Source organism: Drosophila subpulchrella, unplaced genomic scaffold, assembly GCF_014743375.2.
Source record: "Drosophila subpulchrella strain 33 F10 #4 breed RU33 unplaced genomic scaffold, RU_Dsub_v1.1 Primary Assembly Seq13, whole genome shotgun sequence".
Taxonomy (NCBI): Eukaryota; Metazoa; Arthropoda; class Insecta; order Diptera; family Drosophilidae; genus Drosophila; species Drosophila subpulchrella.
Window position 1 is genome coordinate 14,181 of NW_023665472.1, and position 26,444 is coordinate 40,624.

Sequence of the window (26,444 nt, forward strand, 5' to 3'; positions counted from 1 at the left end):
ACTTATATCATGACAGTCGCTTTAGCACCAGACACTATAGCAAATGCGACCTACCAGGCAAAAGGATGCTGCGATTTTTCCGGCATGCGACAAACTGTTTGCTTAATAAGTTCCTGCCGAATTCTGGAACCACATGAAAGCAAACCACGTGGGGAATCCCCCACCAGACTGAGGTTAAAAACCCTTCATTTAAAGGGATCCCTCCTTTGCGGTCACTATGGGAGAATCCTCTGGCATGCCCATCACGTCTCGATTCGTTTAAAACTTCAACCCGCCGCCGGTTAAAATCAAATTCAATTAGTCCATGTGCTAGGAAAGCGAAAAATTGTTTACAATCTGTTTTCGAATTCTGTTGGCGTTTATTCTTGAACTTTAATAGTATTTCTTACAGTGCATTTTATGGCTATTTATATTGTTATTTTATTGAGAAGCTATTCACATCTTCTCCCTTAAAAGGTTTTCCTAGATTTGAAAATATCTATAGTTAAACAATTAAGACGCTGAAATTTATAAAATTGTTGTTGAAAAATTATAAAATATTTTTTTTATGAAGATGTTTTTTATCAAAATAGGAAATAATTAAGAAAAAATAGATATTTATTAAAATTTTGGAGGTTTTTGGTTGATAGTAACATATATGTTATAGGTGAAAAATAATCAAAATAAAATACAATGGGTTATAGTGGTTTTAGATTAAAATTGATTACTAAAGAATTAATAAACGGCCAAAAAATAGATGTGAGAGAACACAATAACTCAAGATTTGATATTATGGGAGGCTCGCAAATCTTTGTAGATACAAAATAAGTGTTAGAGCCAGTGCGATAATGAAACCATAGAAGATTAAGTTCATTGTCGTCGGGGTTTGTTTTCCTGTGGCATCCTCCGTGGTCAACATCATGGTACTGGTCGTTGTCGTTCTTCGTGGTCCCCAGTTCATCACTTCCTGATACGAGGGCGGTGGAGTGTTAGGCTCTACATTGATTGACTCCAGAGGAACTCCTATCGGCGAACTCATTATTAATATATATATATCTATATCTCAAAAGTACAAGCTTTAGAAAGAATTTAATGAAAACTTGAATTCTGATTTAAACAACCACTTAACGCGAGGTCTTGAATACAACTGTTATTAAAAATGACGAACGAAAGAGAAGATTATATAATGGGGAACGTTTCAGACGTTTGGTTTTTGGGTAATAATCTGTGAGCGATCACAAAATATTACTCAGTTTTAAGTGAAAGAACTGATAAGCTTTGGTTCAGAACTCTACACTTAGGAAAAAAAGTAATGTAGATAAGCGTATATGATTAAAGGCAGTGGAACTCAAAAAGTACTTGTTGATAAAATATATTATTTTTTAAAAAAAATATTTAGTTTCTGTTTATTTATATTATAAATATAAAAAATTTATAATTATAATATATAAACAGTTTTAAACTTGTTTGATGAAAAAATATTTAGTTTCTGTTTATTTATATTATAAATATAAAAATTTATAATTATAATATATAAACAGTTTTAAACTTGTTTGATTCAATAATGTAAAAAACACATATATTCTGGAATTATTGTTCTCACTGTGACTCTCGCAAAATTTTTAAAAAGCGAACTTATACATTTAATGTTCCGCCTGATTGGGATTATCGTTCGCTTTTGTGAATCATTAAGTCAGAAAGCTCAATTTATATAAAATAATATAATATATAATAATAATACCAGATTTCATTGTAAACACTGTGTACTCAAAATCGATGAATTAAATACTTTAAATATTTGGTAATTTTTGTTATAAATACTTTTTATTGGCTTATAATTTTTTTAACTATAAAACTAAGTAATAATTGCAGTTCATCCGATTTGAATTGAAGCTAGCCTATTTGTTAGCCTTGCAGGAAAATTTTAATTTTTTAAATTTTATTTTTTTATCCAGTTCTGATTTCATAGACGAACGATTCCCAGGGACGCTTTGCAGTTCGGACAGGAGTGATGGACTTCATTAAAGCCATTAATGATCCATGGAAGCAGCCAGCATCCCAGTCCACAGGTGGTAAACATAACTACGAAGGAGGCCACGTAGGCAATACTTCCGCGACGGGTTGTTGTGGTAGTCTCAATCTCGTCGAGGCATTTGGGACAGATCGTGAGTACCGAGTTGGGACCTGGGGAATCCCGCGTGGTAAGAACCGTGGTACTTCCCAATTCCGATCCAGGTGGAACCCAGCCCATCGCCTCCGAATACGAGGGCGGGGGCGTGGCAGGCCTCTCACAGGTTAATTGCGAATTCATTCTGTCTTTATCTTCAAGTTATTAATATATTTCTCTTATTTATATATTTGGGTTTTTAGATTTTTTATTGAACTAGATGTGGTTGTTTTATTTTTATTATTTTATTTTTTGTTAAGTTGTAGTAAGTTTCAAGATCAAATACTTCAATAACCAACCTCTAACAGTGAGTGCTTGAAAGAACTAATGTCTGGATTTGGTTCGCTAAGCATAAAAAATGTAATTATAAGTACAGTCATATGTTTATGCACACAGACGCGGTCAAAAATATATCACTTTTCAAGCTATTACAAAAGAAATGTGTTTTGTTATGTTTAAAGTTGCATACTTTTAAAGACATTTTTATATTTTGTGGAGCTAGCACAATGAATTTATTGGGAAAATTTTTAAAAGCACAATTTAATATTAAACACTTTTACTCGTATTACATTAACCAAATTTAATATTTAATATTTTTACATTATATTTATTGGATTAAGCGAATGGAACGGGGCAACCACTTTAAGCGAAAGCCTGAAGTAAACTGATTTCCTGAGCTTGCATTGCTGAGCTGTTGAAAATTTGTGATAAGCGATTCCGAGAAACCAGAGTAGAATGATTTTGTGGAAGCAGTGAGTTGGCGGGATTGCCGGCTTCACAAATGCAATGTTATTGATAAGCATTAATAACAGAGCCGATTTCCCTCACATATTTATTGATTGCGTCACTGGAATTGATAACAATAAAAATAAAAGGGGACCATAAGTAGAAACTGAATGCCGGGTATTTAATTCTGGAGGCATTTGTTTATATCGTTTGAGCTTAGCTGGCACAAGTAATATGAGAATGCTACATGTTATGCCTGATTTGTAAGTGATAAATAAGTTTATAAGGAAGTAACAAGAAAATACCTTTTGCTCGACATGACTTATCTGTTAAAAACCGTCAAATTTTCTTAAATTGTACAGAACCATATCAAATTATTTGGAAAATGTAAGCTCGAAAGACTGGTTATACTTGATATTTTGCTTGTTTATTTAAAAGCTTAATTATTTTTCATTACAAAATTGTACACCATTAATGTTGTATGTTGAAAAGACGATCTGCAAGACTTTTTTGTTGAAAAAGGGCATTTATAAATATTTCAATATATTTTGAAAATATGACCCACTTAAGTTGGTCCAACAAAACGAGTTGAGTTATGTTGGGTCAGCAAAAAATTTTAAAATAGCCTGTTGAATTGAGAAGAGGGAAATACCATATTCTAAAATAGCCTGTTGAATTGAGAAGAGGGAAATACCATATTCTAAAATAGCCTCTTGAATTGAGAAGAGGAAAATACTATATTCTAAAAACTGATGACAAGCTTGAACTAAAATCTGAGATTTATTTGACTCATTCGTAGGATAACCCAACTTAAACCAATCAAACGCAACTTAGTAAATCTCAACTGTTCTTTAAAGTGTCCCCATGCGATAAATTCGATTTATGCAAAGATATACAGATACCCATTTAGCTATTAAGCCCACGCATTTGCATATATATATGCACGCCGTTGGAATTCAATAAATGTGAGACTCATCCATCACTGTCAGCTTAGGCTGCATGTGGATCGAGCTTTAAAGGCGCCTTAAATGCGGCGTTTAAAGCACCGTCGAAATGTCAAATGTGCGAAATGTTGTGATGTGCCGTGTGTTAGGCCAATGAAATATGGCCAGCAGACATTGCGTATACGCAATGGCAACCCGAGAAATATGTGTAGCATCCCCACTTATGGATGCTGTCAATGAATTTCGTAGGCGAGAGAAGCCTGAAATTAAATTTTTCCAACGACCAGTTGCAAATGCTGACGTGCCGTTGAAAATTCAAATTTGTCCAAAGCAATTACTCAGAATGCTTTGATGTGGCTGCTTAGAAAGCTTTGAACTTGGCCAGCCAATAAAATAAAATATATGGAGAGTATAGGAAAAATAAGTAACAAAGTCAGAATGCCTGGAATGCAGGCGAGTGCCTAAACATTCTTGGCAGCCCAGTAGCTATTTCAATTTTGAATGTCCATGTCCTACCACATTGCCCGAGGAAAAGCCGACAGCTTCTTGAGCCCCATTTTCCCCTTTTTAAGCGCCTTTATGGCTAATTAAATGAAATTGAACAGGTCCGCGCTTAATTGCCAGCGTCAGCAGGTGTATTAAAAATTAATAAAAAGCGTAGAACTCAACGAAAATGTTTAACGTTCATGGGCTTTTGTATGTGGCATGGGGTTGGTGTGGCTCAAATGTTTTTTATTGACTCCCGGTCCATGTCCCATGGCTTTTAATTAACTTTTCGTATTGCCGTCGCCATGCGAACGGATTTTGTGCCAAGAGCTTAGGGAGAAAAGGATTTTAAAGCCGGCGAAAATGTGGTTAAGTATTAAATTCCTGTTGTACCATTCGCAATATTTGTATTTGTAGGGGCGCACCACATGGCGTATGATTAATGCGTCGCCAGGACTCTGCACATTTCATTAAATAAATTGTAATTTATCAAAAGCACTGAGGAGTTGGCGATTTGAACCCCTACCCCAAACCTACAAACACAAGCAAAATCAAATAAATTACAGACAAGTTGAAAAACTTTGACCATTAAATGCCCTAAACCAAATATGGCCAATGACGACTTGTTTGCTGTTTTTTTTTTTTTACTTTGGCCGGATTGTTGTTCTTATTCGCCCAGGATTTCATTGCAATTGATTTTTGGTGTCAGCTGCACGCTCACCCGGAGACAGACATGTCCAGGCCTTAGCCTCCAGTGTCCTGCCACATTTTCCCACATTTCTCCGAAAACCCACTCCATTCCACCGAAACCGACCCACCGACAAATGCTGTGGTTGCGGCTTAAGTTTGTCGGCAAATTGAAAACTTTGTCGGTTAACTTGACCTGCCGAAAGCGAGGGGGTGTGGCAGAAAATAGCCCCAAAGCTGAGGCACATCAAAACAACATTTTTTCGTAGTCACCACCCCGAAATTTGGCCCATTCCACTGGCAAATAAACAACCAGGCGGACAAGCCGACGAAACCAGAAGGGCTCGGTCGCCTGTTGTGGCTGGATTTCTGGCTATCCAGCTGATTGCATTAACCACCCGAAAGTGGAGCCAAACAATAACGAAAATCAGAAGGGAATCAGTATTCCTTCTCTTGATGGAAAATCATTTACTTCGCGAAAGGTCATTTGAGGTGGAAAAGTGCCTCTGTTTATTCTATGATTGTAAAGCACTTTTTAACTGCGTTGTGTTTTGTGATAGATCATTTTAGTTTATATAAAATACTTAACGAACGTATAAACTTTTCTTTCGCGCTTAATTCTTAAATATTTTCAAGATCTATTGAATTTTCAGCCAATTTTTATATTTATTTTATATTTTGGGTCGAATGTTTAGAATTTATATAATTACAATAATGTTCAATAGAAAAAGTGTAGTCTTTAAAATTTACTTTGTGATGTTTTTGAACAGCTTTCATATTAGGAATTTCTCAAATTCTGATAAAGAGATTATAATTTCTTAACGTTAATTAAAAAAAAGGTGTTTTTCGATAAAAATTTGTCTATTTAAAGAGTTTAATGTTGATAAAAGAAATTGTAACAGAAAATAAACTATATAAATGGTATGGTTATTTGCTTGGTGTAACGGAGGCTTATGAGAAAATTAAAGAATACCCATCAAATAGATGGCTTTAAATTGTAAATAAATATTGAAATAAAAAAAAAAAACCAATTATGTCTTACTCAGTAGCTATGTTTCATTTACACTTGGTTAGTAAATAACCTACCTATGTTTATCCTAACTTTGAAGGATGTCTAAAGAACTTTCCCTTCCCCAAGAATAAAATGCTATTTCCAACTACCCAAATATAGCTATTCTAAAGGTGGAAAGTCCAACATGCTTTTAATATAAATAAATAAACAGACGTCTATGTGAATTGAAGGCCTACGGACAGCTGGCAACTCAAGCCTTCGGTTACCATCTGTTAATGGAAAAGGGAAACTCGGCCCAAAGCCTCTTAAGATGACTAGCCGAAATCACCGGTCCCCGCATGACAGGCACTGTAGAGGGAGGGGGTTCGAGGCACAGGATGCACCTGGGCCACCGTGAGCTCCTCGTCCAGCTGGACATCTGTGCTGGAGAAGGGAGAGGCGCCGGTGATCTGGCCATAGATGGGCTGCATCACCCGTATGCTGGCCACCCTTTCCCGCCAGGTGTGCCAGAAGTGTTGCTTAAAGATGTGGCCCCCGAACTCGAAGATCATGGGGTGTTCCAGAATAGCCAGTGGCCTGCCCAACGGCTGGACAATGTTCAACATCATGAGGCAACGGGTGGCCTTTCTGAAGAAATGGAACCGAATCAACTGCAGGGGCAGCATGCTAACCAGCTCGAAGCTCTCGATCTCCGGATCCAATCCTCTGGCCAGGAAACTGGGCACATCCCCGTACTTCGAGAAATTGTCGCAGCCGAAGAGCAGTCGATTGCAGGTGAGGCCTATCTGGTATTGGCGTAGGCCCATCCCACGGATATCCACCAGGGTGAAGGGATTCTCCACCAGCACCGGTTCGTAAATCTCCTCGTATTCGGCCAGCAAAACTTTCTGCACTCGAAACATACCCGCCAGCGACAGCGAGTTCTGTAAGTTTGGCTATAATTTAATTGAAATGTCAATCAAAGTTTGGCCCCGTCTATTTGTTTGCTTTGGGCTGTCAGCTGTTGTCGATTCTGTCGCCTGCTGCGGTATCGAAAACTATCAGGCAAAGTCGATTAGATCGTCGCCATAGCCATAGCCATTCCCATTCCCATTGCCATGGCCATCATCAAATGCAAATCACTGGACATCCGATGTCATTCGAACTCGAAGTCGGGGTCTGGATTTGAATTTAAATTGGCATTGGGTGGAAAGTCAGTGGGCATGGCTGATGGGCTAAAATGCTTGCATTAGGTGCACTCAGTCGAGGGCAAAGCGAAGTGCTGATGGGCATAATGATGCCGCCAAAGAGTGATAAAGAAACTCGGGCAGGGTAGCAGGGTGCCTCAATAAGTCGGCAAAGTAATGAAAGTCAATCAAAAATTTAAAAGAATTATCTATTACTGTTAAAAATCCGCTTATTCCACTTAACTGCTTAAGTTTATGATATAATTATTGAACTATTTTAAAAGGTGTCTAAAAGAATGCAACATTATATTTTAAATTGCTCCTAAAGATGAACTTTTTACTGCATACTTTTAGACACCTAAGACAAGTTTATCATTCAATACTTTAAGACATAAAACAACAATATATTTTTTTAAATTAAAAGTACCATAAATTTTCACTGCATACTTTTAGACACCTATTTAATTTCAAATCTTCTTTAATTTCTGTGACATCCCTTATAAAATCGAATTTCCTATTATTACTAAAATATCTTTTCATGTTATGTGTTTTACTTCCACATTTGTTATTGAACATCAATTGTCGGCAATTCACTTCCCAATGAGTTGTGTAAACTTTATCAATCCCCGAATTAAGGAGACTTTTTATCCCCCAGCGAGGGTCTAACAAGTTCGCCCCGTCGGAGACTCGCATTTTTTTGCCATCATAGTTGCTGTTCGACATGGCTACAAGTTCCCGGCCATAATCTTGGCTTATAACTGCCACAGTTCACATCTTGCGTTCTTCTTGTTCTGTCAGGGCAAACACTTTTAAAATATTCTGATTTATGACAAACTTTCACCGCCCGTTTGCAACTTTTCGCAGTTGCCATTTGGCACTTTCCACTTTCTACTTTCCACTTTCACGTCCGTTGTCCTTGCGTTCATTTCCGCCAGTTTTCAGTTGCTGCCGGCTGCAATTGGTGACAGAATATAAAAGAAAACTCTGGTCCTCTCGGGATGCGGGCTGCTGATGCTGCTCACTTTGTCAGCCATTTAATTTAGCCACGCTTGCAATTGCACTTGCAGGGGGGAAAAAGCTGGAAAACTGGGGGAAATGGGGGGAAAAACTGGGAAAACGGAGAAGAGTTATAGCGCGAAGTACGGTGTCAAGTGGCATCTTTGCTGTTTTCAAAGTAATTAGTTTCAAGAAAATTACAAGTTCGGCTGCTGTCACAGATCCAGACGTATAGTTAAACATAACTTATGGTTAATCTCATTTTCTTCTTGGACACTTCTTTAGTTTTCCTCGTTTTCCATGCCATGTCCCTGCTAATTGGACCAAATTCGACAGGGCATATCAAATTGCAACGCCTGCTTCGGTAATTCGCCATTGATTAAGTGAGCTGTCGCAAATCACACAAGATACATGGTCCCTTAATGAATTCGTACTCCAATTCGCATACGTTTTCGTGTTCTCGAAATCGCAATCGTATCCAAATGAACAAATGCCATCTGTGGTGGGCTCTTGCAGTTGGGGAATTAATTAAAATTTTCCCGTTTGGCATGTTTATGATGGCACTCTCAATTAATTTCAGGGCTCGTTGAGCAGCACACAATGTATTGAGGTTACATTTGGCAGCTCTATCGGGGTTTATACATTAACAAGATTGCGAACTCAAATAAGTGTGGAATAAAAATTGGATTATAAATTACATACAAAAAATTATATTAAGAAAAACAAGGTGTTAGAGAAATAGATGCAGAAGAAATTAAGTCAAACAGATCACTACAATTCGGGAAATAGATTAGGATTACATAAATGCATAGATACTTAATTTAAGATCTTTTGGATTTTTTCCACTTCCTGGTAATTCAGTTAGCGTGTGAACACACACCGCATAAACTTTTCACGTGTGCCACAATTAATTTAGCTTTGTGTGAATTGCTCAAGTTGCTTTCCATGTCGTTGGGGCAATTAATGCCGTAAATGTATTTCATTGTCTCGATCATGGAGTTTTCTGCTGCTGCCAACAGTTTGCCCATTCAATTTAAGTGCCGACATCTGAGCGCTAATGGTCATTGGCTTAAACATTGCCCACAAACTGCATTTCCCCCGATTCGTGCCGGTATCTTCCGACTGGCTTCCTATTGGCGAAACACCTGTATTGTTCTTGAGTGCAGCAATTAGCCAAAAGCAGCAAAAGCACGCACGCTACACATTGAAAAATTTCATGGACGATTTGGAGGGAATAAAATCACAAGAGGCTTAAAGTCACTTTTAAAGGTGCCTAAAAGTATGCAACGTTATATTTTGAATCCAAAGAATCTATATCTTACAATAAATAAAAAAAATTAAAAGCCGCTTTGTTATACATTAAAATAATACAACCACTAGAGTTTAAAGCCACTTTCAAAGGTGTCTAAAAGTATGCAGCAATATATTTCGAATCCAAAATCTTTGCATTATTTCTTGAAATAAATAGAAATTTAAAAGCCACTTCTATATACTGTAAGTTAAATACTTTACCTTATTATATACAAAACTAATTTGAAGAGCCTCTACAGCCTTAAAGCATTTTAAAAGCATTATTAAAGGTGCCTAAAAGTATGCATCAATATATTTTCAGCTAAATAAAAAGGAAAAAAATTGTTACTGTTTATGAATCTTTTTATCACTAACAACACAAAATGTATCTATATTTATCCATAAAAAAAAATAAAATTGTGTTGCAATAATATTCTTCTAAAACTATTACCTCTTCAAAGTGAAATATGTTAAAAATGTTTCTGATCAAAAAGTACTCATAATAAGATTTAATTTTTCTATTTCTCACAGTGTATACACGCACACATTTTTGCAGCCCACAAGTGTGTAGGTGTGCTTCCTTGTTTGCTCGCTTTATTTCCGCCTTTGAGCTTTTCATTCCAAACAATTCACGATTTTATTGTTAAATGCGGCGCAAGATAAAACATAAAGCACAAAAGTCGCTGCTCACATGCTCGGTGGGCTTGCAAAAACGGAGCTTAACGGAAGCGGAAGTGGCTACGAGTGCGGATGTAGTAGTGCGGCTGTCGGATGGCCATATAGCCATATTACACAATTCGCATCTGTTGGCCTCCTTGTGGCTCAAATAGTAATATCATGCGCATTTACTATTTTTATTTAACTTTTCCTCATATGTCGTAAAAACAGCGAATGACAAAAAATTAAGTATACGCACTGGGAGTGACTTCATTTAATGACGAACATCCCGCTGAGCAATAATTTGTCCTTTTACTGATGGCAAAGTAATAAAAGCAAAACTACCTACCACAAAGACTCTCTTTAGGATTTAAGCTGGGCAAAGCGGGGTCTTCAAAGGTAAGTGTAGCAGTAATTGGCACTCTACTTTTGCTCTTCATACCCGCCGTTAAACTCTCTCATTTACTGACATAACCTTTGAGCTCAGGGCATTCAAGGGTTTTTCCCCGTATGCCACTAGCTCGTCGTTTAATGGCTGAAATGGTGGCTTTAAGAGCGGATTTAAACGGGGAGTTTAAGCCCGAAAGCGAGTGGTAAAATGGAATCAAAAAGGACCGAGAGCATATGCAGCCAATGAGTCAATGAATCGCATTTTTTTTTCGGCCCTCAAGGCAGGATTTTAGCCTGATTGGCAGGGCCAGGAAACTACTGCTACTACATATTCGCACTACGTTTTGTCTCCGGCAACTTTTGATGTCAGCAAAGTTTCGCACTTTTATCTCAATCTACAGCATCTCTTTTTATTCGGCATCTTACCTCCAGGAGCACCTGGCACTTATCGCACATCTCATCCCAAAAATGGTAACCGACACATTTGCACAATTGCTTCTTGTAACTGACACGTCAACCACGTCCAAATCCAAATCCTACGTAAACGCAAGTGTGCGCAGGAACTAAAGTCGAATGGGCCACGTTATTCCAAGGATCCAACGAATGGCTGTATTTCCGCTTAGAGATGGAAATTTAGTAGAGGCGATGAAAATGTAGTTGCAGCATCTGCATACCTTTAAGTCGCTCAATAAACCAGATTGAGTTGCATGCTCCATTGGCTATACCTCTTTCCTACACAGGAAAAAATAAAATATCTTTTTTAATAGTCTCTATTTTAAAGTATAAGAAGAATAAGTAAATCTCCAAGGGGAAAATAATTAGTTGGCAAATAGGCTACATTAAAATCTTGTGACATTAAAAAGAAAGAAATAACCAGCTTAATTTAATAAAGGATTTATAAGAAAATTATGTTTACTTATTTTGCATTGTATTGCATTGATTTCAATTAAATATGGGAATATATTTTTTGAAAATAGACAGAATATATTTTTTAAAAATAGATAGAATTGGTATTCATTGTACTTTTATTTATATATATCAAAGTGATTACATACATCTTTATTATTATTACTACATAGTAGTAGAACATGCCTTTTTTTTTAAATACGAACATCAAACATTTTTTTTTTTAGAAAAACGTTTTAAGGATGTAATATATAAGACCTTCCTGGTTGATTTGCTTTTCCGAGTACAATATGTTTACTTTACGATGACTTGCAATATTATGTTTAATCCACTTAAAGGATCACGGGCTCATCCCTAATGCAAATGTCCTGCCCCATCCGCACCTCGAACTCCTGTCGTTTCCGTTTCCTGTTCCTGTCAGCCGTGAGACTGGGATCTTTGCACTTGAGGCAGATTTAGTTTATGTGCTGGCAACTTTCTAATGCAATTCACGTGTGCACATAAATGCAATTGTGTGGGTGGTTGCGTGGCTTCAAGTGTCAGGGAACATATTACACATATCCAGAACACACGAATATCCAAAACCTTCCCCCACCATTTCTTCATAGCTGGGGCATAAAATTCAATGTCCGTTGGAAGTCCATTTGCATTGAATAGGTAACTGAGAGACCTTAGTTCCTTACCGAGTGTAGAATGCATTTTATGTGCAATATAAATATTTACACAAGCTCAGTACCAGACAAACAAAAAGAAGCGAGTGTTCAACTATCCTTGGAATATTTGAGAAACATTTACAGAGCACATGCAAAGCGGATTTGGCTTGGAACTGGGATAAAGTTTGAACTGACCCCGAATATTTGACAGGGTAAGATTCTGAGAACAATAAAAAGCAATTAACATCAACATTTGAAGAAAACAATCAGGCTCTGGGCCATCTTGATTGAGATTTTTTTATTCCGAGTAAACTTTTGAGGCTCTTAAGTCGGTATACAACTGAAGGATAGCTAAAGATTTGAATTTATTGATTAAAGAGAGAGTCCAAATTTCGATTTCCATGTTCTCGCCTTATCGAAAATCGTCGAATATAAAAGGTCTGAACGGCACGTTCAATAACTCAGTTTTCTTAAAGCTGTCGCTTTAAGTGGTTGGCTTCTTCCGCAGTATTGAAGTAAGGAACAATAAAATAAATAAAATTAAGCAAATTAATAATAATTTGTGCATAATTTTTTGAAGTGAAGGTGATGTGTTCGCCTTCTCAGTTACCCGATGTTTCCTTACCAACACCACCGCCCACATATCAAGTGGCAATGGACATGATATCCTACAGAAGTGTTGAGGCAACTTTGGATAATCGATTCGTTAATAACACCAGTTTACAAAAAAAAATTGATGAAATACGCACTTGGTGCAAGTTGTAGTGCATAACGTCAGTTTCCTTGCTATTTCCTTGCTAAAAATATATGAAAATGATTTCCTTGTAACTGCAATCGCATACTTTTTAGCTTGCCCAGCACTAATAGCAAAGGATCTTACGTTATGCATAACTACTTGCACCAAAATCTTACGTTCACAACACTGAAAATTTAAAATAATGTTTAACGGCCGCTGCTCCCGAACACTGAACTTGGGTATATACGTTTAAAAATCTGTAAAAAATCGATGTACCAACGGATTGTCGTGATCAATGGCTTATATTCTCCGTTAAAGTTCAGCCTTTAAGAAAACAACATAAAACTAATTTCGGGTTTTGGGCGTGTATTTTTAAAGAAGCAATTTATGCCAGCGTTTTTGCATTTTTTCCAACTTTTTCAACTTTGACGAAGTGTAGCTTCTAAACTAATGAATAGAACTCAATGATGTGTATAAGAAAGTTAAAGGGCATTTCATTACCTGTAAAATGAGTCTTTAATGACCGAATTCGGTTTATCACAACTCGAGTTAAAAAATAAAAAAGTGCGAAAATTGTTTTTTACACTTTAAAAAAATTGGTACAATAGAAAAAATTTTAAATGCCCTTTTCTTAATCAGGGAGATGTATCTTACCGGAAAACAAAGGTTTCCTGAAGTGCGTATTTCATCAATTTTTTTTTGTAAACTGGTGTAATATGATAATGACATTTTTCTGTGTGTTGGTATTTGTTCTGGCGCCTGTCATTTACTTTAAAATGTCTTAGAAAATAATAATTATTTAACTTAGTTAACAAGAGCATTTATACTTAACTTTAACTTTCTTGCTAAAAAATTAAATGTTTTTCGGAACAAAAATCATTGTTTTTTTCTTATTCAACTTTTTTCTCGGTGTAAAAAACCATCAAATTCTTATCGAATAAAATCTTCAGCAGAGAAATGAAAAATGAGAAAATTAGTTTGTTTCAAGCTCCCATGTTCATTGGTTGCTCAGTTTCAATTCAAATATTTTATGTTACAATAAAATTTATAAATATTCAATATTACATTTTAAGACAAGGGAAACATCAGAATGCTATCGCTGGAGGCAAGGCTATATGCTCCAATTGGACCTGCAGTTGGAAGTACCACTGAGGATGTGCCACGCCGAGATTGATACGATCACGATCACAAAACCAGGAATTGATACCTACTTGTACTCCGTCGGTATCTGCCTGTTTACCTTTGGACTGGGATGCTGCCTGATCCCTCTTCTCATGGATGATTGCAAGGAGGTCCACCACGTGTGCCCCAACTGCGATGAGTCTCTGGGGAACATGTCGTTGAGATTGAATTTTCCTATTCCGCTTATGATTAATAAACTACCAAACAATTTCAAAATGTATAGCTGCAATTATGTGTCGCATTTCTTTTTGAACAATTTTTATTGGTTTTTCCAAAAATTCTTATCAGTTTTTTCGACATCTGGAACGCCCAGGCATCATAAATGACGTAATGTATCCAGTCACGCACGGCTTATAGAAATCTTGTATAAAGTTTCCTTATCAACAATTTTCAGAACTTCTTGGGAATTTAGTTTGTTTAAAGCTCTTGCATTAAAAGGTTGTGTTTACACTTTATTAAAGTTATTCGATGAAAAATAATAAACTATAATAAAAACATTATATTTTCAAAATGTTTGCATTAGGACCGAATTAGTTCTGCGATGAGTGCTCCAATTCCGTTGACCAGCCGCTCCGAAACCCCCCCACCATCTTATGAAGAGGCAATGGATTGGAGACCCCTTAGAAGGCCTGTGCCAGGTCAGGAGATCCCAAGGTCTAACGCAACGCAGATATCCTGCCCTTCGAACCACGCCGAGATGCCAAAGAGCACTGATATTTCGAATGCACTATTGATCTTTGTTATTATCTTCGTATCCTTATTATTGTGTTGGCAATTTGCACATGTCCCAAAACCATAATATAAATATATAAATAAATAAATAAATTAATGTGTTGTCTCGGGTATTATAGTTAACATCCTTGTCAATCGTTTGAGAGCATTATTTAATTCCCCAGAGTAAACATGGGTTTTACAGCAAAGGCTGATATGAACATAAATGTATAATGATGTTATATGATCAAGTCCATCAATCCACCGAATAATATTATACAAAAATATTAAATATTTGTGCATAACTCTGACTTTTTTTCTCTTATCCCATCTTTCTTATCATAAGAAATCAGTTTGTTTACTTATTTGTGAAACAAAAATACGTACTGACTACAGTGAACTGAGTTTGATAAAACTACAAGCGTTCCTTAGAAATGTTTCACAAATTTTATACAACCACTTCACTATTATTTTCTTTTTATTTTTCGGAACGTTCCTTCTGCAGTTCCATAATATAAAATCAAATATTAAATCCATTTGAATGTTTGATGTCAATGCTGATCAATAATATATTCTTTTCAGAGACGGAATTGTCACCTTCAATTTCTTAGAAACTTCTGAGTATCCAGTAATATAAGCAGCATATTAGTCTCAATAAAAAAGAATATTAAGGCTGTAGAAATGGAATAGAGAAGCTTGTAAACGCCCACTTGTATCATTTTGCTGTGGCTGCTTTCTATATTTATTTTTTGGCTCTGAGGCAGCTGCTGTTAATAAGGTGTTGGGCAATTTTATTTTATTGGTTTCTAGCACCAGGGCCTACACATTTCCACAGCCGTAGGAGGCTCCTTTAATTTTAATTGGCTCCACGCCCAACAGCACGTGTCCTTGCCAGCAGCCTGTTACTCAATTGCCAAGTTGTCGCCGCCCAACTCCCCTTTTAAGCCTTGTTTTTGGAACATGTGTGTTTTTGCGGGACTTTTGCCGCCTTTAGATTCCCTTTTTTTATTCGAGGCACTTTTTTTCTTGCCGTCTTTGCTGGTCGTTAACATGTTCTTATTTAATGCCAAAGAAATTGCCATTGGCATTTATTGCCGTAATTAAGAGATGGAAAAAATCCTTGAATTGCTGCACAACGCACTTGCTTTAGACCAGGCCAAAAAAGAAAAAAAACAAAACAAAACAGTTGGCCATCAAAGACCAGCATCGACATAGGCTGGGAAATACATTTTTGCTTTAAGATTTGGAAACTGCCAGTCGGCAAAACGAAAAGCAATTTGTGTTTTCTGGTAAGTGCCATTTTCTTTGTTTGGAAAAGGGCCTCAGACTCGATGGGGTCCTCCAACCTTCGTCCTTGCCGCCGTCACTCAATTCGCTTTGAAATTTATGATCCAGTTGGAGGAGAAGTTTCTACCTCCGACTTTTTGGTGTGCCGGCTTCTGCAACAGGCGTTTAATTAAACGCTTTTAATGCTACTAGCCGGGGATCCAATGAACAAGTGGCTCAGTCAATGGCCCTAAGCCATTAAATTTAATGAAATGTATGAATTTGGTTTCAATTCCCTTAAAAGTCTTAGCACTCGCAAAGGACATTTAAGCTTTAACGTGGGAACCTATTATTTAACATCAACACTTAAATTAAAATTACGAGGCAATTAATTTCTGGGGCCTGTGAGAAAGTTTACTTAGCCAAATATATTATAATTTTTGGTCATAGAATTTGGCAAAAGAAAAGCAAAGGTTAGGCTTTTTTAGCTCGTGAATATATGTTTATTTGATATAAAAATTTTCCATACTTTAAATAAAAAGCATTTTCAATTTAGTTATCCCAGAATTCATTTTATAAATGCATTCCTGATTTAAAATATTCGCATTTATTTACATGCATTCATCCATTAAACGCTCTAAATTATTTCTCTCCGACATTTTCCACAGATTCGAACTGCCATGGAAACTGTGAACAGCTTTTGTTCTGCGGGGCAATTAAATGAAAAATAGTGGGAACCCTTGGTGGGCGAAATGGAGAAATGTACCAATAAATGACGATATTTCGCGTTCCAGCGCCATTGTAAAGTTAATGAAAATAAAAATATGTTTTTTGGCCATCGCATAGTGGGATTAAAAATGATATTACTGAAAAACTACACTTCATATAATACTATTGTGGTTATACACAGTTTTCGAAAAATGTTATATATTATTCTAAGTAAACGATTATAATATGCATCTCAAAGTATTCATTTTAACAAAATATTATTGGCTCCAAGATTAAAGTTAAAGTAGATTATCCTCTGTCTTATCAGCTGTTTTTCCCACTGTGCGACGATGGGTCGATGGGAAAACTGCCTCGATTACGTCTGCGCTTATGTCAGCAGGTTTTCCGACGTGCCCCCAGAATTTTCCGTGTGAAAGTCGGGGGCATGCGACAGACGCATATGCTGAAAGTTTAATTAATGTTGTCACGTGCTGAAACTGCGAAGATGAAATTCGTTTGTAAATTACTCTCAACAGAGCCTATATGTAGGTACATATATAAATATATATATATATTAAATATTTTATATTTATTCTGGAATATCTGCCGCGGTGTAATGATTGAAATTCAATTTAAAGAAAACTCTGCGAACGTGCCGCACCAAAGGAAATTTCACTTTCCGGGGCGAGTGCTTAAAATTCAATACACGCCGCTTAAACACACACAAGCATCCTGGTTGTCCTTTTTGGGGCTGATAACACTAAAGTTGTTCGCCTGACTGAAGAAGTTTAATTTGATACACAAACAGAGAGCAAAACAAAAAACAGAGCCGTGCAAACAAAACAACATCCGATGAGGCCGTAAAACATTTAAATTAACGTCTCCTTCAAAGCAGTAACCTTGCAAAGGAGCAAATGTGTGTGCCCGAGTTGAAAAGGCATTCCTGAAATGGTAGACATGGCAAACTGGCAAAAAGGGTCACACGCAGCCATGTCCATAAAGATAAAAACCATAACGTGCTCATAAAGCGCAGAAAGGCGCCAACACTTTTCATCTACTGCCATCCAAAGTTAGATAGATACACTGAGGCATGAAAAAGGGGTTCCGAAAAATCTTGGGTTGCTAATTTTTCAATAGACAGGTATACATTTTTTATAGGGGGCGACCTTTTAGATGGACATGTCAACGAGTAAATAAATAATAAGAACTCAGACGACACTTGTTGGGATATAAGTTTTTATTTAAAGGAAAATTACTTAAGTCTTTATTATTCCATAAGTTTGATCTTTATAAAATTACTGTGTTCCAAAAAAAAACGTATTTGCTCAGCCCTTTAAGCTGCGAATAATATTGTATATTGTCAACACGAAGGTACGAAAAAAGTTTCATAAAATCCAGTTCTTTTCATTTTTTAATAGACAGGTATTCATTTTTTATTGCAGGTAAAAAATTACAAGGAAATAACAACGGAAAAAATAATAAAATAAATAAGAACTCAAGCGATATTGGTTGGAACTTATGGTTTTATTTATATTAAAATTCCAAAAGTCTTTGTTTTCGCACAAATGGCTTGTGGTTTACTATTTATTTTGTTTGGATCCTGCAAAAAACTTATTTTTCAGCATTTTAAGCTGCAGATAATATTGTATATTACCTATAAGCAAACTGTTACATCAAACGTAAAACAAGTATCAATAAAAAAGCGGCTTACAGTAAGGAAAATGTTTATAAATGTGAAAACCTCTTTACCTTTTTTTACTTTTTTTACCTTTTTTAAAGAATAAATATTTACCTTTGAAAGCTTTTTTTTGTGTGCATTTACCTGCTCTGTGGAACTCATCCCGAAATGCATGTCAAGTTGGTACCCCGCTGCGTATACTTAATGAAGTTGCTGGGAGATAACCGAATCGTTTTTGCGCTAAAACATTCTAAAGCAAACGACACAAGATAAATTGCTCTTAGGTGTACATTCAGTAGACTTGCCATTTATTGGATTGCTTTAAACAAACGCATTTAATGCACATATTTTCCAACTCAATAACATCAACGCTTAACTACAGCACTTAATTTACATGCAACTGTTTGTTCTCGTCTGTTCAAGCGACAACACTGATTTTGCAAATGTAATTTTTCGTATTTCATATTTCGGCAAAGGGGTGGGCAATTTGCAGCATTTAATCGATTTTGAAATATTTATAATATTGCAGCTAAGTGTACGACAGATAATTAATGCTTAATTGTAACTACAATTATTTATTCACTATATTTAGTTGGAAGGTATTGTGTGAGTTTTTAAAGGAGATATGTGTATTTTACAGTTCACATCAACTTTGATTAACTATTTTACAGAGAGTGTGTGTTTTGTGTGTTGTGTGTGGGGTTGGGCTCCCATTTTGAATAGATCGGCACTTAAACATGGCTTAATAAATATAACAGCAAATGCATTTTACCACCATCATCATTATGAGTACTTAAATCATTTTCATTGGAAATGACTCGCTGCAAGTTTCAATTAGTAAGCAATTTAGATTTAATTATCTACATATATGAAATGTAAATTTAATTAATATTCCGCCCAAAAACACATGACTTTCAACAAAATGTGTTGTTGACTTTCGCGTGTTCTGATGTTTGCCAAATTCAATAAATTCACAACATTTCGGGGGCTCATTATAGTTGCAAATCATTTTGCTTAGCAATGCAAATCGCAAAAATCCTGGATTCATGGCACTTCATTGAAATCGGGTGTTTTTTGGGTTCGACTTATACCTACATTTAGCTAAGTCAATCAGTTAACTAATTAGTTGTACAAATATAATTTAATAAAGTCTTTGATAATTCAACTGGCCTAAGCATAAAACATTTTTGATTGCTGCCAGCCAGTGCAAAAGCTGTTCGATAAAGTCGAAAACATTTGATTTTATAGGGCCTACAAAATAAAAATGTTGGGTTGCAATGGAAGGGCTATTTCCAAAATCATACCCGTCAACATATCATATTTTTCTGAAATAGTGTTTATTTTTGGGTATTTTTTAACATATCAAAATATGTTTAAGACGTTTGAAAAATACTAACGACACCAAAAAATAACCCTACATTTTGGAACTTTTACCTTAAAAAATTGTTATCCTTTTATACTAAAAAAAAATTATTAAAGTCTTTAATTTTAAAAATATAACGGCAGGGTTATGGTTTTAGGTAATAGTTCGTAAATATAAGATAATGTCAGTTGATTGGTGTTTTCCGGGTGTACAAGGTTTTTGTGAATAGACATTTTAAAAAGTATTATTCAATTTAAATTTAAAAAGATTATAAATAAATTTTGAGTATATTTTCTATTATCATAAATGAATAATAATTCATAATATTTGGTGTTTAAAACAAAAATTATAACCAATTCGGTCTATATCAGAGATAAATATTATTTATTATCCTGCTAAACTTACAGTGTTTTCTCGACTTTTGCCGAACAGCTTTGCCTGGCTGGCGAAAATTCATTCTCTTTACACGGAAACCTCTTTGGTGTACTTGGACCGATCGTTCAGATCCAGGACCAACTTGTCTGGCCTCTTGGGACGACTGGTTCCTCCACTGCCGCTGGTGGAGTTGTTCGAGTTGTTGGACACATTGCCCAGGGAGGGAGCAGCCAGGGAGTCGGGCTCCAGCTGAGCCTGGACATGGATCTTCTCCTTCTCCGTGGAGTACAGGACAATGTCGTCCGTGGAGTGGGCTGCCTTGGTCCTGGCACCCTCGCCCTCAACTTCCGCTGCCGTCGTGCGATCCAGGACCTCGATGCTGCGGGACTGGATGGGATGCACCTGCTGGCCACTCGGCTGCTGGCCAAGCTGCGGATTCGCCTGGGCCTGCGAGTAGCTGCCGCTCCTCCGGCGGCCAGTTAGCTTGTACTTACTTCTACAATTATCACAAATTTGATACGAAATGCTGAGTTCGGCCTCCAATAAATTGCGGGGTTGCCTTTTGCAGCTGGTTGGCGGCGTATTTGTGGCTGCCGTTCGCACTGTGGGCCTCCTTTGGCTGCGCTGGCCAGGATCAACCTGATCCAAGTCCTCCGATTGGGAGCACATACACTCCAGCTTGATGTTGGCGAAGCTCAGGCTGCCCTCGTCCTTGGGCGAACCCATGTGATCGCAGGCGCTGCGCGGTGGACAGCAGTAGTAATGCTCCTTGGACGCGTCCAGGCAGCGACTGCAGATGATGTGGCCATCGGCTGTCCGCCGGAGCAGCTGCTCCCGGAAGTCATCGCCGCTCAGCTCCGTGTTCATGGCCCGCTCCTCGTAGGCCGCCGAGGGGGGCGTGGAGCTCGGGGGCGTTTCCAGGACCATGGTGGGAATACTGGCCCTGGCACTGCCACGCCCATTGGCATTGTTGTTCTGCTGGCTGTACTTCTGCATCTCCACATTTAGGGCCAGGAGGGGCAGGGCGCTTTGGCGGGTGGCGGCCGAGTGGCCATGGGCAGTGGCTCCCGCTGCCGCCGCCACCACCATTAGGCCGCCCGGGGTCTTTAGGCCGTCCAGCAGGCTGGAGATCGTCATCACCGCCACGCCCTTGGGCGGAGCCATCTCCTGGATGCGCTGCAGCTGCATGCTCAGCTGGCGAATCTCCTCCAGCGCCTCCTGGTCGGACAGCTTTGTTTCTGGGGAGGGAGAAGAGGTTTGGATCTTACAATAAAAAGTAAATAGGTGAGTTATTCATTTATTATTAATATAATACATTCGGACATCGTTTATAGGTACACAGAGATAAATATTCAAGTACATTGATCTTCAATTGAGAACATTCGTTCTTAAAAACCGTGTAAGTACATATTGCTATCAATGTTCTCAATATTAGAGCGAAATGGTGAGAAGATAATAGTTAAATTGATTTTACTTAACAACTTTTTTATAACTATACCCTACTGACTGAAATAATATTTTATTTGTTGAGGCATTCAAAGTGTATACCGGCAATTCAATTTAATTCGAGCAAAATGAAAACATTTTAAACTTACAAAATGTCGTTCTATTTTTAAGAACATGTTCAACTCAGAGGAGAACGTCAGAATTTTCTCTGTGTAAAAGTAATATGAGCTCTATAACTCGAATTTGGTACTATTTGGTATTTTGGTATATTATATAATCTTATTTAGATAACTTAAACCCAGTTAAATTTAATGGCAAGTAAAATGTAATTATATAACGATTATTATAGTCAAAATGGTATTTTAAAAACATTTTAAGCTAAGCAACTTAATAGTATAAATAAGGAATCGACTAGTTGAATTAAATTTCGGTTTCAGTTCTATAACTCCTATGTACAAGTGTTTAAATACCTTTCAGAAATACTATTGGTACTATGTATGTGTATTTCTTTTTTAAAAAAATGGTACTTTGAAAATATTTCAACATAACACTTTAAGCATATTTATAAGAAAGCACTCGTTAGTTATATTACATTTTGATTTATATACCAGCTGTAGATAATTGTTTAAAGATATCGATACGCACACACATAAAATTTGGGTTGTACACACTTCGAGTTAGAGAAGATAATTATATTTTATATTTATCATACTTATAAAGGCAACCCCTATAAACCCATTATATAAAAGCGTTCCGAAAAGCTAGAAACCTAAAGAAAATATTATACTTTAAATTGAAGTCTGGGTGTTTAGTAGTCAGTTGGCTTTTATGTTTGGGCAGCCAAAAGGGTTGACCAAACATCGCTACAAATGTAAGGGAGATACGATCTGCTTTGAGAAAGGGAAGCTGAATGGGAGCTGTGTTTTCGTTTTCATGCCGCGTTAAAAAACACCGCTCCCTGCTTTCCACTGCCAACTTTTGTACTAAAAAAGTTGCCCGTCCATGTCAAAAGTTTCACACTACCCAGCCCCACGAAAACCGACCTCAAATTTAAATGCGTAATGTTTGTACCGTCTGTGGAAATGGGAAATGGTGAGGAAAGTGGCTGGGGAAAGTGGAAGGGAAAGTTGGACCCTGTTGTGGCTTTGACTTCGGCTCGGAAAAGTGGCAGACTTCCTCTTCGCTGGCGGAATGATAAATGGCCATTCAATTCGGCTGAAAGCCTGTCGGTATGATTTAAGCCACGTCCACTCACAAGCAACTTGCTATCAACTTTCAAATAATAAGGAGGAAAACAAATAAATTTAAAACCGAAAAAAAAACACTCGGTTTCTCTCTCCCTGCAATCAAAACTACTTGGGAAAACCCAGGGAAATTCCTTGACGGATTGATGGAGGCTTTGCGACCCCACTTTCCTGTAAGTGTATTAAAAGCACCCTGATTTTTTTTTTGTTCCCTGTGTCCGTTGAATTTAGATTTATGGCTGTGAAATTAAGCGAGCGGAGCAGTCGACAGTGGGCAAAATTGAATTTATTATGTGTGCCCCTCTTAGTATGCAACACAATATTCCTTTTTCCCACTCGCGCCATATTTAAAATTCGCCACACAGATACAACTCACCATGAGTGTGTGTGGGTGGGTTGAGTGTTTGCTACTTTGTGATTGTTCAATTTAAATATGCAAATTGAGAGCCGCTTAAAAACTCACCCGGCAAAAAGCAGAGACAAGGCCGAGTGGCACAAAAAAAAAAATGTAAATTTAACGCACAATTTACGCAGCCACAAAAATGCGTTACGTTTTGTGTTAAAATAGAAATACGAGTAGGTAATAAAAAATTAAATAAAAACCTCTCTGCCCGACTGAGAGCCTATAAAGCATTAAAACATAAAGCGTCGCTCGCTGGCAATAAACTTCTAGGGGCGCAGAAAATTAAAAAGGTTCGCCATCAAACCGAATAGTAAACATCGCGATAACAATGGCAGCCAAAAAGGTATAATGGCTAAAAGGAGCCAGCGCCTAAAATTACCTCCTAACCAAATGGAGCTCTTCCCATTTTATTTTCTAGTCATTATGATTAAATTCCAAAAGTAGGCTTTAATATATGCTTTAATATATTTATGCGAAATGCAAATGCAAACATTATTCTTCTAATTAACCAGGTTGTTTTATAGGCATTGCTAAAGTCATGCAAGAAATAAGGCAATAAATCACAAGCTTTTGTTTCAGCGAAAAATCTGGTTTTAAAAACCATTAAGTTATCCGTTATTCAATCTCACATTGGAATATATTTTAATTTTAATTTTAATTGCTGGTAGAGCCATTTTTATAAAATACGTACATAAATTTCGTTGCAAGCGAATGAGATACTTTACTGTCTTTAATATCATTTGCTCGATTTTTTCAACTATAAGTTTTCTTTTCTTTATATAAGTTCATATAAATACCAATTAAAAGTTTTCTAAAAACAAATGCGCCTTAGATCTTCTTTTCTTCTTCATTAATTATTTCTTGGTACCGCCCACACATTTATTTCCATTTGAAATGAATTGAATACTTCATGCTATCAATTATAATTTGGTGGAAATTAATATTCTCGTTTCTTTCATTAAACGTTTTTCTTATAACAAGCATGTTATTTCCATTTCGCTAAACTTTGAGCAATCAATCGAAACTTGATTTTGGTTCCTGCAGCTAGCTTTGGTCTTGAATAAAAATTCTAATCAAAAGTTATTGGCTGCCCGTTGCCGTGGCATCTGTGTAATTTCATAGTTCAATTACGGACTCTTCACAGCTTTAAAGTTGCCCCGGGCCAATGAAAATTCCCCGGGAGCCAAAAAAAAGGGGGTCCACCTTTGGATGGTTGGAGTAGGTGGCTATGGATGGATGCCCAGGACCCCGGGGAGTTCACATAGTTGTTTATACATTTATACATCAAAGCCAGCGAAGCGACAAACAAATATGGCGTCGGCGGCAACTTGGCGGAAGTTTGCGCTTTGGAGCAGCTTCCTTCCGTGAAAACACGGACATACCCAACCTTACACACACACACATGAATCTCGGGTTAACCGCAGCTAAGATTGTTTTGAAGGAGCCCTGGAATCGGGCCATAAATCAGCATCCGAGGCTGTCAACTGGATATGTGCCACGGCTCATAGCTCATGTCTAGACAGCAGCGATAAGCGTGCCACTGACGCCGCCTGTCCCGCCCATTTTTTAATTTGCCGAATAATACACCATAAATAATCGTCAGTCGGGGAGAAGACTTTATCGACGCTGCACTCAGGGAAAAACAATTATCATGTTAGGGAACCAGATGATTTATGAAGGCATTGCAACTTGATTTATCCATTTACATATGATTGAGGTATTTAAGATCTGTTTATTTGTTACTTGTTGATTATATACGAGTATAGTTGCCTTTTGAGGTCTCACAGAATAATCAATGATATGGATTGATTATAAAAATGTTGAACATTCTTTAAATCTGATGAGTTGGTAAAAACATCTTGCAGTCTATATGCCTAGAATAAGTTGACTGGCAAGGAAAACGCCTTCATCTCCAATGCTTGCTTTAAAGATTTCAAAATTTCTATGGTACTTTTATGTAAAATCATTTATTTCCGATTTTTAAACGATTTTTGATTGCTATTGAACTTTTTATACAGAACCATAATTAGTTTGAGCTCAAATCTAATTATGATTTAATAAAAGACTCTGTAATTAATGGAATGGAATTAATTTTATGAAAAAGATAAACACTTCTTATATCATAACATGATGAACAGGTTTCTTTTGTCATAACTAGCCCTATTTTCTCTTCATAAAAAGGTCCTAACTTTCCGTATTTCTTTTTCCCTTGTGATACAAAGTACTCTATATCTATGTGCTCTTCTTCTTTGGGTTTAGATAATTTATATAAAAAACTACCATTATTATAATAATATTAAAATAATATTTCTCTGGATGTATCCCTGTTTTCTCTTCATAAAAATGTACCAACTTTTTCCCCGTGCTACAGAGTACACTCTATGCAGGTCCCCTCCGCAGATCATTTGTCAAGTGGACACTGTCGTTTGTCATAAACGTCGATACGCTGGGACCATTAGGACAAATGGGGCAATTGGCCGCTATCGCTGGAGGACCAGCAGCACTCCACTCACCTGCTGACGTGGTGCCCGCCACCGGGACCGTGGAGGTGGTCACCGAGCTGGGATTGGCAAAGGTGCGCACTTGGGGACGGAAATTGAATTTCGCCCCCGATGCCTTGGTGCCCATGCCGATGTTCTCCTGATGCGATTTGCCACTACGCAGCACGATGTACACCTGCGTCAAATTGCGGATCTGGGATCAGTTAAGAGCCTAAATGACCAGGCCAGGAGGACACTCACCTTGCTGCCGAAGATTAGGGCCAGGAGCAGGGTCACAGTCAGCTGCGTGTGGCAAAAAGAAGATGATGTACAGCAAGTCCGGGTTGGCCGGCGACTGCAGGAAGAGCCTGAATAAATGGAAGTAAATCAAGTGGGTATTTATTAAATAGCGAAATCTATTCTCAGAAGTCATCTTGAAGTTTTTTATTAAAAAATTTCACTCAGAGAACCAAGTGGATATTTTTGAAGCTTGGAAGAAAGCTAGATAAATGGCTTTCGTCTTTAAGTTCACTTGGAAAACTAAAGGTATAATTTTCAGGCATGAGGTAAATAGTTTTTTCCATTTAAATCAAAATATTCGGGTAAAACTCATTTGAAAAGTTTCATAGAATTCCTGGCAGACCAACGAATTCTTACGAGTGCTCTAGATGTAAAAGCTACAAAAGTACTTCAGTGGAAGAGAATAATAAATGTTGCCTTGAGTTATAACTGGAACTTTTCTGAGATTATATGAAAGGCACAAATGCATATTCATTTTTTTGACAACGATTTT

General features: G+C 37.1%; 3 protein-coding genes across 3 annotated transcripts in view; all 3 read right to left on the reverse strand.

Moving 5' to 3' along the window:
* Positions 1 to 1,784: 1,784 nt before the first annotated feature.
* Positions 1,785 to 2,805, reverse strand: LOC119558709 (cell death-inducing p53-target protein 1-like). Its single transcript, XM_037872053.1, has one exon. It carries the CDS (start codon positions 2,288 to 2,290, stop codon positions 1,943 to 1,945), a length of 348 nt encoding a protein of 115 aa, XP_037727981.1. The 5' UTR covers positions 2,291 to 2,805; the 3' UTR covers positions 1,785 to 1,942.
* Positions 2,806 to 6,234: 3,429 nt separating this feature from the next.
* On the reverse strand, positions 6,235 to 6,969 carry LOC119558708. The gene has a single exon (XM_037872052.1). The coding sequence runs from the start codon at positions 6,901 to 6,903 to the stop codon at positions 6,316 to 6,318; it is 588 nt and encodes a 195-aa protein (XP_037727980.1). The 5' UTR covers positions 6,904 to 6,969; the 3' UTR covers positions 6,235 to 6,315.
* Positions 6,970 to 18,621: 11,652 nt separating this feature from the next.
* LOC119558711 overlaps positions 18,622 to 26,444 on the reverse strand; it is a 33,966-nt gene continuing 26,143 nt past the window's right edge. Inside the window, 4 exon segments of the mRNA XM_037872055.1 lie at positions 18,622 to 21,316; positions 25,685 to 25,847; positions 25,913 to 25,969; positions 25,971 to 26,019. Of these exon segments, the coding sequence (XP_037727983.1) occupies positions 20,166 to 21,316; positions 25,685 to 25,847; positions 25,913 to 25,969; positions 25,971 to 26,019 (1,420 nt within the window). The 3' untranslated portion in view covers positions 18,622 to 20,165.